This window comes from Euphorbia lathyris, chromosome 5 (assembly GCF_963576675.1).
Source record: "Euphorbia lathyris chromosome 5, ddEupLath1.1, whole genome shotgun sequence".
In the NCBI taxonomy this organism is placed as follows: Eukaryota; Viridiplantae; Streptophyta; class Magnoliopsida; order Malpighiales; family Euphorbiaceae; genus Euphorbia; species Euphorbia lathyris.
The window spans coordinates 80077056-80089501 of NC_088914.1; the positions used below are offsets into that span (position 1 = coordinate 80077056).

At 36.9% G+C, this 12446-nt stretch overlaps 2 protein-coding genes across 3 annotated transcripts; one reads left to right on the forward strand and one right to left on the reverse strand.

Annotated features, from left to right (window-relative positions):
- The first annotated feature begins 788 nt into the window (after positions 1-788).
- On the forward strand, positions 789-6030 carry LOC136231012 (protein root UVB sensitive 4). Of its 2 annotated transcripts, none has more exons than XM_066020241.1 (10): positions 789-1634; positions 2558-2704; positions 2869-3015; positions 3761-3823; positions 3907-3983; positions 4475-4580; positions 4724-4826; positions 4936-5087; positions 5168-5233; positions 5328-6030. In XM_066020241.1, the coding sequence occupies exons 1-10, from the start codon at positions 1155-1157 to the stop codon at positions 5547-5549; spliced, it is 1563 nt and encodes a 520-aa protein (XP_065876313.1). In that variant the 5' UTR covers positions 789-1154; the 3' UTR covers positions 5550-6030. The 2 variants fall into 2 exon arrangements, with proteins under 2 accessions (XP_065876313.1, XP_065876314.1); XM_066020242.1 differs by having other exon boundaries at positions 5026-5087.
- Positions 6031-6506: 476 nt separating this feature from the next.
- Positions 6507-12201, reverse strand: LOC136228817 (extra-large guanine nucleotide-binding protein 1). Its single transcript, XM_066017298.1, has 8 exons — positions 10459-12201; positions 10217-10354; positions 10029-10133; positions 9761-9946; positions 8759-8939; positions 8146-8387; positions 7659-7822; positions 6507-7467 (listed from the first exon to the last, which is right to left on the reverse strand). Exons 1-8 carry the CDS (start codon positions 11635-11637, stop codon positions 6876-6878), a joined length of 2787 nt encoding a protein of 928 aa, XP_065873370.1. The 5' UTR covers positions 11638-12201; the 3' UTR covers positions 6507-6875.
- Positions 12202-12446: the final 245 nt, after the last annotated feature.

Genomic DNA, 12446 nt, shown 5'->3' on the forward strand with positions numbered 1-12446 from the left:
TACTAAAATAGCCCTCAAAGGCATTGTGAAAAGACATGGAAGAACACCTGAATCTGAAAAAAATCAGAAAAGGGAAGGGCTTGATTGGAAAATTTTCGCAAAAATTTCCAATTGTACTGTACAATCTCTTCAAGTTTATAGTATATATATATAATTCTAAGTTTTCTGAACTTTTATAAAATTAACAAGTTCATATTTATTATTTAAAATAATTTGGAATTAAAATCCTAACATTAGTAGCTAAAAGCAATTTTACCCCTAACGTTGATCATTTGGGTCAATTTTAGACATTATTATAAAATACCGATATTTTTGTTCCTTCTTTTGTACCAATTGCATATCAATTTGTTCTAAAAAATGATTTCATGTTTTTATAATTTAATAATAGAATTGGATATTACTATTTATAAATTCGGTAAATTTTTTGAATTTTTTTTTGTCTAATTTGTACAAAGACAGTATATTTTTTTTATATCCCAACATATATTTGTGATTTGTTACTAATAAAATGACGCACGTGTGAAGTATAGATGACAAGATTCATGACCGATCAGACAATTTGATGAATTATTTCTCAAATTGATCCAATTTATCAATATTAGGGGGTAAAATTGCTCTTAGCTTCCAACATTATGGGTAGAATTGCACCATTTTACACATTAGAAGTAAAATTGCTCCTAACCCAAAACGTGAAGGGTATGTTTGACCTTTAACCAATTTTATAATATTCTGAAAACTAAAGATGTTTATTAGTTCAAGTTACTTTTCCAGAATTTATTTTCGAGAAAAGAAAAGGATTGATAACATAAAACCATTCTTGAGTTGTTTTGGAAATCAAAATGGAATTTTGGTTACACCATCTCAATTTAAACATTTCCAAGATTACCAATTTAGCTTAAAAGCCCAGAAAATGGTCCAGTGAATTTCAAGTAGATGCTGTTCTTTATTAAGAAAAGGCATTTCTTACCAATCAACCTTCCTATTATCTTCACCGTTCAACTGTCGCCCAGTCTTCTCTTTCCTAAGCCGTCCTCTGAATTTCACAACTTAAAACTCGTAATTTTGAAGCTAAACCCCAAGTTTGGCGGGAAAATTAAGGGAGTACAGTACAGATACTCATCTAAAGCTTCTAAACTTATGTATATCTGTTTTTCATGCAAGCCACGCTATACTCACCTACTAGTTCTAATCAATTCCATTTCCAATGGATAGCCGGGGACTTCCACTCGGTTACCTCAAAACCCATCTCCAGGAAACTCAAAATTTCCCCGCCCAAACCCCTTATTGCCACCAATTCGCTCAGGACACCCATCAATTACGAGCCGGAAGAAGGTGTCGACGAGGGTCCGGGACCTATCTTCCCGGAGAGACTACCGGTTGTGATTAGACGGTCAGGTGGAGTGTCTAGGTATATGTGGGATGGGAGCAATTTGAAATTAGTGAATTTGGATGGTGGTGCTTCTTCTCTTCCTCTGGATTTCGAGGATGGGTTTCGTAAATTGTGTCGCGTTTGGAGTTTGGCTGTTAGGGATTTCTTTATTCCTAAACGAGTCCCTGAGAACTACATGGATTATGTAAAATGGAAGTTCTTGCACCGCGTTTTTAGCTCTGCTTTACAAGTTCTTGCTACACAGGTATTGCCATTCTCGCTGTATATTTTGTATAATATGGAAATTTCGATTGAAGTTTTGGGACTATTGTTTGCTCAAATTGAATATGGGGATTTCCTTTTAATATAGTGATTATATTGCTGTGATTATGAGTTAGAGACTAAATTACACCCATAGCCACTCAAGTTTGTCCTTAGTAATATGATGGTCACCCAACTCCAAAACCGGACATAAACTTTGACCAATCCTCCTTTATAGAGGTTATGGAAGTGATATTCTAAGAAAAATCTTGAAATTTTTGGTCTTGAGGTGATATATTGTTGGTTAGGAGAGAGAAAGTGGTTGTTTAGAGAGAAACCATCGAAAATGGTGATTTCGGAGATTGAAAACGTTAAGTACAAAATTTTACCATTTCTCACTAGGAGTACATTTGCACTTCCCCAAAAATATTAGGGGCCAATTTGAATCTCATCCGTACCAAAATAGTTAGTTTGGCATGTGGTTTTTGAGGAAGTATCAATTTAGGCTCCACTTACAAAATAGCACCAATATAGGCTTAACGTTTAAAAAGCCTATCAATTTAGGCCTCGATAACGGATTGGACACGTCATTCCAATTACTCCGTTAAGTTCTGATTTCTCCCTCCACGTACTACTGACAGAACTTAACACAGTAATATCAATGGCGTGTCTCGTTCCGTTATCAAGGCCTAAATTGGTACCTTTTTTTAAACTTAAGTTTATATTGATGCTATTTTATACGTAGAGCCTAAATTGATACTTCCCCAAAAACCATAGGCCTATTTTAGTACCTTATCCCTTCTTTTTATACTCAAATTGGTGGAAATCTTTTGAAATGCTGTCAAGACTTGGTAGAAAACAATGTATTTGCTAGTTAGGAAAAGATGATTGCAAGATGACTTGTTTATGAGAATGGTTTCTTTTTAGGCCATGTTTCGGGCTATAGGCATTGGGTACTCGCGTTCACTTCCTTCAGCAGCTGCTCTTAACTGGGTCTTGAAGGATGGACTCGGACGTTTAAGTAGATGCATCTATACTGCTAGCTTGGCATCAGCTTTTGATACCAATTTGAAGGTATGACACTATGATTCCTACCTCCATATTATTTTGGTATAACGAAAATTCTTCGAGCACTAAATTTAGAAATGTATAGAGTTGGGAATTAATATATTACCTTTTTCGTTCTTTTATGTAGAGAGCTGGGAAATAATATATTTCTCTTTCGTTCTTTTGTATAGAGAGTTAGGTTCTCGACATCTGTTCTGTTCAGTTTGAGCATTGGAGTGGAGCTGCTAACCCCTGTATTTCCTCATCAATTCTTGCTTCTTGCAACTATAGCTAACATCGCAAAGCAAATTAGCCTTTCTTGTTACTTGGCAACTGGTGTAAGATTTGTTCTTTGAACTAGCATTCTCTTTTCTTTTATACAAATAAGTTTTCTATTTCCATTCTTGTTCAAATTTTGGTTGAAATTCAGTCATTGATTATGCTTTGAGCTCATGTAGCGGAACTTTAAATCGTAATGGCTATAATAGCTTCATTGCATGTTGTGTAAAATTTTGTTAAACTTCTAACTCTTTCAAACTACAAAAATAATAATACTCTCTCTGTCCAATAATAGTAGATCACTTTCAGTCATGGTTTAAAAAATTATAGTTGATAGTTGAAATACGCTTTTTACACATAAGTTTTGTAATTTATCCTTATTTAACTTGCTAATATGAGTGGATAAGTATTAAATTATTAAAATTTACAATAATGTTGGTTTTGGGATTGGTAAAATATTTATAATTTCAAGTTCATTTGATGTACTCTGTTGATTATTAAATAAGGGGGATATTAGAAAAACTATAAATAACTTCCTTTTATAAAAGGAAAGTTCTCTACAATATGAGATGGACCAAAATGGCCTAGTAGTCTATCAATTTGGGATGAGAGAGTAATCAAAATGTATACATGCTCAGAGCTATATCGAGGCCATTATTGATAATGACTGAAACTTTTATATTCATAAATGCTTTCTATTCTATCATTCTCAGAGGCCCCAGTTTTGCGAAGCACTCCTTCACTAACAGTTAATTTAGTTCATATACATGAGGCGGAGCACTAATATTGTTGTTCCATATGCAGTCTGCTGTTCATCGAAGCTTTGCAATAGCAGATAACCTCGGTGAAGTTTCAGCAAAAGCACAGGTTGTTACTTTTTCTGCTGTGTATTTGTTGTCTGCCTATCTTTTCAATTTGGATTATATCCTCATAGTTGGTATGGGTTTCAGATACAAACAGTGTGCTTTGATAATCTAGGACTCATGCTTGCCGCAATGTTGAATATGCTGTTCAAGAACAATCAAAGGTTTTACCTCTTTCTGAATATATAATGGTCTTGGGGAAAAAGTAGTACCTTTTTTAAGGAAAATTTAGCTAGTAAGGAATGACATCGACAATAACAACAGAGCTGTATTCACAACTGATTGCAGTCAGCCATATGTATTGTTTTCCCTATATCATCAGACGAATCAATGCAGAAGACGTTACAATTTTTATGTTGGCTGTGGACCTATTACAACCCTCCTCACTCGGGCTTGGGACCAGCTGACCAGAATTTAAATTTCATTAATTTATGCGAATTTATAAATAAAACAGTTCAAGATTACTAATAGATCTGCTTTATCTATATTTTAGACCCCTGTAGCTTAAATGAACTCCTGAAAGGTTATGTCGTATGATCAATTGTTTGTGTTGAAATTAATTAAAAACAATTGTAAGCTTCGTTCTTTTTTCTTTTGTACATGATCACTGAACTTTATGTCATCTTATTTTCCTGACGTGTTATCAATATCCAAGATTGCTTGCAGGCTTGCCTTTTGTTGTTTACCCCATTTTTGCTGCTATAGACCTATTTGGAATATATCAAGGGCTTAAACATGTCTATCTACAGACATTAACTAAGGTTTGTATCGCCTTCTTGTTATCCTTTACACATGCGATTCTTAGAGAGCATAGATTGGATTGTAGATTTGGCTTTCAGGACGGATTTCCTATCTAAAGCTGGATTGATTCAGTAGCAAACTCCTTTCTTTTTCCTCTATCCAGGATAGGCTTGAAATTATACTAAATTCATGGATTGAGTTAGGATACGTACCTTCACCTGCAGAAGTGAGCAAAAAGGAGGGAATCAATTTTCTTCGAAGCAAGGGTGAGATTTTGTCTCAAGATTCATGCTTGTGAATTATGATTTAGTTCTTTGTTTTATACGTATTACACTTTGAACATGCAGTTAAGCTTATCCTTACATTCCTGAACAGGTAAGGAACTATGGCCTATTAGAATAGGATGCTTAAACATCAAAGACCAGATACACAAATTGTCAATGATGGCGATGCATACTTTAACAGGAGAAGACTATTATTTTCTATGTATAGAAAACTCGTACATAGGATGGGCAAGAACTAAGCAAGTATGTATCCGTTTTTAACTAACTGTTTCCCTTGTAAAGGTCAACTCATCTTTCCCTCTGTTTTCCTGATGAATTTTCAGCAAGGTATTCTTCTGTGTTTACGTGAGGGAGCAGGCACTGCAGATATCGTGATGGGTTTGCTACAGGTAAAAACGAACTCGAAAGAAGAACCAGTATAGTTGATAAGGGTTTGTCGGCTATATTGCTTTCTGTTTTGTTGATAGGTGTAGATGTTTGCAGGCATGCTACCTTCGCAAGGCGCTGTCATATAGTAGGTTCAGGGCTTGTGATACAGATGGCTCAGCTCTCACAGAGTGGAGTAAATTGATTGAAAATAGCAAGGTATCAGCATTAAGGGATTCGTGTTTACTAGATGAGAAAATGACAGAACTTGGTTGGGCTGTGAAAAACATATTACTGAATACAGAGGAGCAGGCTAGATACAGTTTTGTAGATGACTGAAGAATGAAGATTTTGGTTATATTTCTGCAGAATCATGGGTGGCTCTCCAACTGGAGAGTTTTGGGGATATTTTTCTTTCAATTTGGGAAAGCTAAAGTTTACATGTTTTTCCTTTTTTGTGTTTGTTACAAAAAGTCCAAGGGAAGGGCTGGAGGGGTATCTCCTGCACACGGTCAGGAAAAGCCTCAAAACCTCGGAGGGGGTCTTACGAGAGGGCTTATACATTGCTCGACCTATAGGACTTTAATAAGGGCAGGCGGAATCTAACCTATGTGGGAATGTTTCAAGAGTCCAGCCATGTGGGAGTCATTTCCTTGTATAAAGCAAAAAGAAGAAGATGATAACAATTTTCTTTTTGTAAATTTGATAAATCACAAAGTCTGAGCCACAAATCTTTTGAACCTTAAACATTCTTAAATCAACTGTTTCCAATTTTTGGGTGTAATTTTGTTATAGTTACAAAATTTTAATACGTACTAAACTGGGGAAAAAAAAAAGCATTTCGAGATTGATGATTCAGATTTTAGTGAATTGAGTCTTTGACTTTTTCATTCCATACATCAAATCCTTATCATTTTGTTTTGATCTAATTCAGTTGCATCTAAAATTATAATTTTTAGATTAAAAACCCTTTTGAATTTTTAAAAAATGCAAGTTTCAAACACATTGTTAACCGTTCAAGACTTTTCAAGCCACCAGGAGATTAGATAATTAACAATTAATTGAGTTTTATGTTCGATCATCCTGAGATTTAATGTAATAATTGAAATGCAAGTTAATGTCTCTATTCGAAACTACTCAAATTGTTGTTTTGCCCAAAATTTGAACAAAGATGTCATGGACATTATTGCAGGAATCTCCAAGTGAAAAATCCGTGCACTAAGGAATGTATTAGTTGAAATCCATCATCTTCTTAAGCTAAAGATCCATTCTTACAAACAAATTAAGGTTGCAGGCTTGCAGCTAAAGGTGGTTAGTTTGTACATTATACCAGTATCTGAAATCAAATGTAATACCATCATATATTACAAATGAATACTCGAATCCTGTTTCAGAGACGCAATATAACTACACACGTGGTTAAAACAAAAAATAACTAACTCGGATTCATTCTTTCACCGTATAATAATGTCTTCTAAAACTGTATGCGCATACACTACAGCACCAGCAATGACATTAGCTACTTAATTTACGGTACGGCTGTGACGACTTACTCTTCATTTACATGCCATTATATGTACACAAGTGGCAGACACGCGGATCTGAGGTTCCACTGGCGAAGTTTCTCGAAGCTCCTCAGGCAGGACCCATTTACAACCTTACCAATCAAGGGGAATAGGAGCTTGCTTCTGTGCTGTATAATGAATACTCACTTAAGCTGAAGTTAGGTCTTTCTTCTTCCCACTTCAATATCTCCTTTGCATATTTAAGAGCTGTATCAACACTATTAGGATCTAGCCCCTTCACCGGGGACACGTACAGCTTCTTTCCTGTGAGTGACGCGTAAAGTTGCTTGAATTTCACTGCTATATAGTGGAAACCCAGCTGACCAAGTGACGGATTACAGTTGATGCTATTGCTGTTACTGTTGGATCTATGGTTGCTTGTTATAGGACGGAAACCATCAAACCATTCACACTGAGTCAACGGCACTTGCTCGATCTTGTCCTCGAAGAGATCATATTTATTTAGTATTAAGAGAAAATCCATCTGCTCAAATGTGGGATGAGTAACAATGGTTTCGAAGAATTTCCTACTTTGCAACATCTTATTAGTAGAACACCCGTTTCCGTCAACCGTGTACTGATCGTAGTCGCTTAATGCAACACAAAAAATGACCATCCCGATATCTTCAAACATCTCGAGCCATTTACAGTTCTCTCCAAGGCCCCGTGCATGCACACTAATCAATTGGTACCTATGAACAACCAACGATGAATTTCACAAATATATAACAAGAATAATCACTCAAACAAAACTATTAGATTACAACAGTTCGTAATTTGATCCATCATAAATTGATCATATCTCGATGCGCTAGCACAATGATGTGCACAAAAACAGTTGCCTATACTGAGACTAGAAACCGAATTGGATAATAAGATCTACCTGAGCAAAGAGTCATGTTGATCATCAGTATCAAATTTATCATCAGATGCTGACTGGGGATACGAGTAGTCCAAACAAGCAAGCCCATTTGATGAAGTAACCCCCTCAGCATAAAGAATATCCAAATGTGAGGGTTCATAGTCTGTCCTCAATATATCAACAGCCTGCAAATAAATTTTTCCGCTGAGTTACCGTTCTTCAAAGAAGTAACAAATGATATAAAAAGACTAACAACAGTTGCAACGCCAGTTAAGACTCAATTGCATCAGAGCTCAAGTTAAAGTAATTAACAGTTCAATAAACCTCAATTATTAGCCCAAATATATGAATCAAATTAAATCTGCCGATGTTTCAGCTATATAAGGTTCAAAGACAGCGTAACAAACCACATGATAACCCCAATAAACTCTGGAGGGAATAGTATGAGGAAAGATATCAATGATTTAACAGGTTTAACCAAGCAAAGGAACCTGAAGGATGATTTTACCCTTTCTAAAAAATAACTAGCAACACTAGGCAGCATTTCCAATTCCTGCTTCCGCTTGTATGTGGCCTGAATAGCTGGGTCCTTCCACAATTCTTCAACCAATGGTGCATATTCCCGACTTGCCGCTGGAAAAATCACCTCCAAATTTCCTGATACCATAATCTTTAGAAGCCAATCAGAGAATGCTTTAAGTCTCGGGCCAATTGTATAGATAGTTATTTGATCGATGTTATCTCCTTCCCCTGTCATAAACCATTATTGATTTTGTCAGGCACTTGCATAGACTCTGAGCCTTATACAACTCATTACCAAGAAAGTACTATTTTGCATTAAACAATTGCCTTTTGTGGCCAATATTTCATTGGAAAACAAAAAAGGAAATGAAGTAACAAAAATCAACCTAATTATCAAAGAACAAATTCAAATAACAGATGCTAAAGCACCAAAGCAAACACTATTATTCCATCTAAAGCTATGTCCACCTCTGAAGGAGAAAAAGACTTGGTTTTAAAAAAAATTACACATTTTGGATTTCTATGTTAATGTACATTTGCACATAATAAAGCAGATTTTCACAAGTAGACAATGGAAGAGACTCAAAGGATAGACATACCACCAAGGTCAGCTTCCTCGGAAGATTGTTGTTCCAACATCTCAGCCAAACTTTCTTCCTCAAAACGGTCACGTCCCTCAAGTAGTATACCGAGATAACCATACACATTGCTCTGAATTGTCAATTTAATACTTTCACGCTCATCGTCCGTGAAAGGAACAGGTTTGTAAAGAATCTTGGCCTGAAAAATAAAAATGAAAAAACAGGAACATTACAATTAAGTGCATTGATTATTATTTTTTTCTGATTATTGATTAAGCATGTCTGAGGGGTAAGCATGTCTGAGGGCGAGCCTTGGCGCAACGGTAAAGCGTTGTTGTCGTGTGACCGAAGGTCACGGGTTCGAGTCTTAGGAGCCGCCTCTTGCCAAAAAATTTGGCAAGGGAAGGCTTGCCCCCCGTACACCTTGTGGTGGGACCCCTCCCCGGACCCTGCGGGGACGCGTAATGCACCGGGCCGCCCTTTTTTTTTTATTGATTAAGCATGTCTATCAGTTAAGTTCTCAACTTAAGGCATCACCAGAATGACCATCTTCCCAAAACTCTTAAAAAAATCAATTAACAATAGGGATTCAGAAATCTATCTATATACCATAATCCAGTAATATCTTGTCTTATTTACAACAATTTACTCCAAAAATGGCCACATATTATGAAAAAGCTCTGTAAAATTAGTTACCCAAGCTCAGCATATCCAGAAACCCTTCAATGGATTGGCAATAAATAAACCTTATTACATTGCACCCTGTTCAGGAAACCCATAATCTAATCTTCTGTAGCCTGCTCAGTCTCAAATCTCAATCCTAGTTTACCATTTGGGTTTTTTCAATTTAATAAGATAAATCCAGAACTGTATCAACTATCACCAATTTTCCAAAACGAAATTTAGATATCCTTGGATAGAAATGAAAATCCAATCATATGCAACTATGTGAACGGATGTCACATTCGTCACACGAGTAATACTGAAAGAAAGGCAAGTTTAAAGCCACTACTTTATCACCTGCTTAAAAATAGTGCTTGTCCCAGATCCAATGTATCCAACTAATAGAATTTTTAGCAGTGTTCTCTGCTCAAGATAGTCAGGGACAGTTCTACTTGTCATACTGCTAAATTGTTCTCCAGAAATATTTGATGATTTAGAAGGAACAGGTAGTGATAAGAAAGTGCAAACCAGCTTCATTCCCGCCTGAAAAGTAACTCAACGATCAACAAATGCCAAAATATGGATGACATTATTTCAGAGTTGTACATTCACATATGACACATACCTTGCCCCAAATGTAACCTTTAGTGTTCTTCTGCCCCTCTTCTTGATATGATCCATCCTCATTCACCCAAAAGTGTGGGTTCCCAGCACACTGAACTCCTGCTAGCTGCAACGTTGAACAGAAAGATTTCAATAAAACAAACCCCAAATTAATCATTTGGTACAAGGAGAACATGTAAAATTCTCTACCTGTAACATCCTAAGCTCTACTTTTGTAATCTCCCGACCGTTTATGTAAACTTGTGTGTTTCCATTGCTAGCCTCTGCCTGAATAGGACCACCGACGTTCAGATGAGGACTTATGATCTGAGAAGGCTTCTGCCCTTCCTGTTAAATTCAAATCAACACAATCATCAAACAGAAAAATGATAGAATGTACTAAACTAAAGTACGAAAAAATTCGAACATCTCATATTATACAATATATTCACCTTTCCCCAAAGACCAGACACTTTATCATACCAATAGTTTCCAGGTTTCAACTTCTTTGGTGGGTTTGTGCAAGTCTGCAAATTAACTAACTCCTCATGGCAAAGGGGCATTCCATTCACATAAACGAACTCCGGGGGCAACTGATTCGCCTCGCATAACTTCTCAGCTTTCATTATCTGTCTAACCTCCAAATCATTCAACAATCGTTTAAGCATCCTAGAGCACTTCCCCAAACAAGGTCTTTTCGATTCATCAATGGGATACCCAATGCAAGTAACGCATTTTCTTCCTTCAGGCATTGACCCCATAGCTCTAAGCACACAATTACTGCAAAACTTGGCATCACAAACAATGCAAACTTCTTTCTCAGTAAACCTACTCCCCTTAAAACACCTATAACAAGTCCCTTTCTTTCCTTTACTCTGTGGTTCTCTTCGAACCCGGAAAAACCTTGGCTCGTCCTCACTAAACTCTTCATTATCATCAATTTCATCAGCACCAGACCCGGTATCTGATCCGATATCACGAAAAGTAACAACTTGGGCTCGCCTACCATCTCCATTCACTTCAAATTGACACTCCCCAGAAGGTTTATGACTAGAAACCCGGGAAGACGGGTAATCAGTGCTCAAAATTGATTCATTTGAACCCCAATCCTGATTTAGTTCATTCGAAACCCTCAATCTCGCTGAACTTTCCCGCGATTTATTATCGAGACTTCCAGAAAATTCGATGGTATTAGAGCTTCTAGTCCCATTCAACAACTCAGTGGAAAGCTCGTTACTAATAGAAGATGGCCCATACCGCCGAGAGGAAAACTCTAAACCACCTGAGCTACTAAGCTCGCCGGACAAACCACAATCTTGATTACTCTCTGTAGCTCTCTCAATAACAGAAGTAGGCGATACTGTAGTGGCGGCTTCATCGGATCCCGGCTCCTTTTGAGACACAGTAGATTTCAGCTCTTTAGAGAGATTCTTACCTGGATCGGCAGGCAACAAAGGTTTAACAACCGGCAAAGTGAGTTTATCCGGAAGAGAGAGCTGAGACACGACGGCAGCAACCGGGATTTTGCTGACGTTGATTGGAACGGCGCGTGGGAGATCGTAGGATATCGGAGGACCATTATATTCCAAAGCAAAGGAGTATTGAACTCCATCTTCCGTCCCCGGCGGCATTCTTTGTCCCTTCCTTCCTCCCCCTTCCTGGTTTGAACCCAATAACACTAAATTGAAACCCCAAATTGAAGAATCATAATTAAAGAAAAGAAGAAGCAAACCCTTTATCTTATTTCCCCTTTTAGCTCAAAATTTGAATCAAAGTAGAAGAACCTCTCTTATCTAGCTACCTAAGAACGAACAGTAAAGTCCAATCCACAACAGAAAGGGAAGAAAGAAAAAAGTGGGTAATGGTAATGGACTAGAATGCAGTGCAAAAAAAAAAACCCCCAAAAGGTAGTAGAATAAGGGTTTGCTTGGAAGAAGAGGGAAATGGAGTTTAACCTCTCAAAAATCCAAAAGATATGATTTTTATGAAACGAGAAGCACCCCAGAAGGAGAAAATACAAAATTAAAGGGCAGAAAGGAAGAAAGACCGTTTGGGAGGTGATAAAATGTTAGGGGGGAAGTGAAATGAAATGAAATGACAGGAAAGAAAAACAAGACAAGAGGTTTGGAACTTGGAAGAGAGGTACAAACAAACAGAGGAATCTTTTTCTTTTCCTTTTTTTTCTTTTGGTGGATGAAAGGTGAAGAGTGGGGCATATGAGAGAGGTAGGGACAACAACTTTTTGTCTTTTTAACATTGGTGGTGGAATCATATAATCAGCTTGGGTTGGGAGGGACCACTTTATTAGGGTTTCTGTAAATTTTATTTCTTTCTTTCTGGGTTTAATGGAGGAAGAAGAAGAAGACCCTAGTTGAAGATGATTGAACTTGCACGAGAATTCCATGATACCATTAAATAAAGCTTCCATCTTTTTCTGTGA

Coding starts and splice junctions, on each gene's coding strand:
- LOC136231012 (XM_066020241.1), top strand. CDS start 1,155: ATGCAAGCCACGCTATACTCACCTACTAGTTCTAATCAATTCCATTTC. Junction 3,824..3,906: donor AAGTTTCAGCAAAAGCACAG/GTTGTTACTTTT, acceptor TATGGGTTTCAG/ATACAAACAGTGTGCTTTGA. Junction 4,581..4,723: donor ATCTACAGACATTAACTAAG/GTTTGTATCGCC, acceptor TCCTCTATCCAG/GATAGGCTTGAAATTATACT.
- LOC136228817 (XM_066017298.1), bottom strand. CDS start 11,637: ATGCCGCCGGGGACGGAAGATGGAGTTCAATACTCCTTTGCTTTGGAA. Junction 10,355..10,458: donor TGTCTGGTCTTTGGGGAAAG/GTGAATATATTG, acceptor TGAATTTAACAG/GAAGGGCAGAAGCCTTCTCA. Junction 8,388..8,758: donor CGAGGAAGCTGACCTTGGTG/GTATGTCTATCC, acceptor GGTTTATGACAG/GGGAAGGAGATAACATCGAT.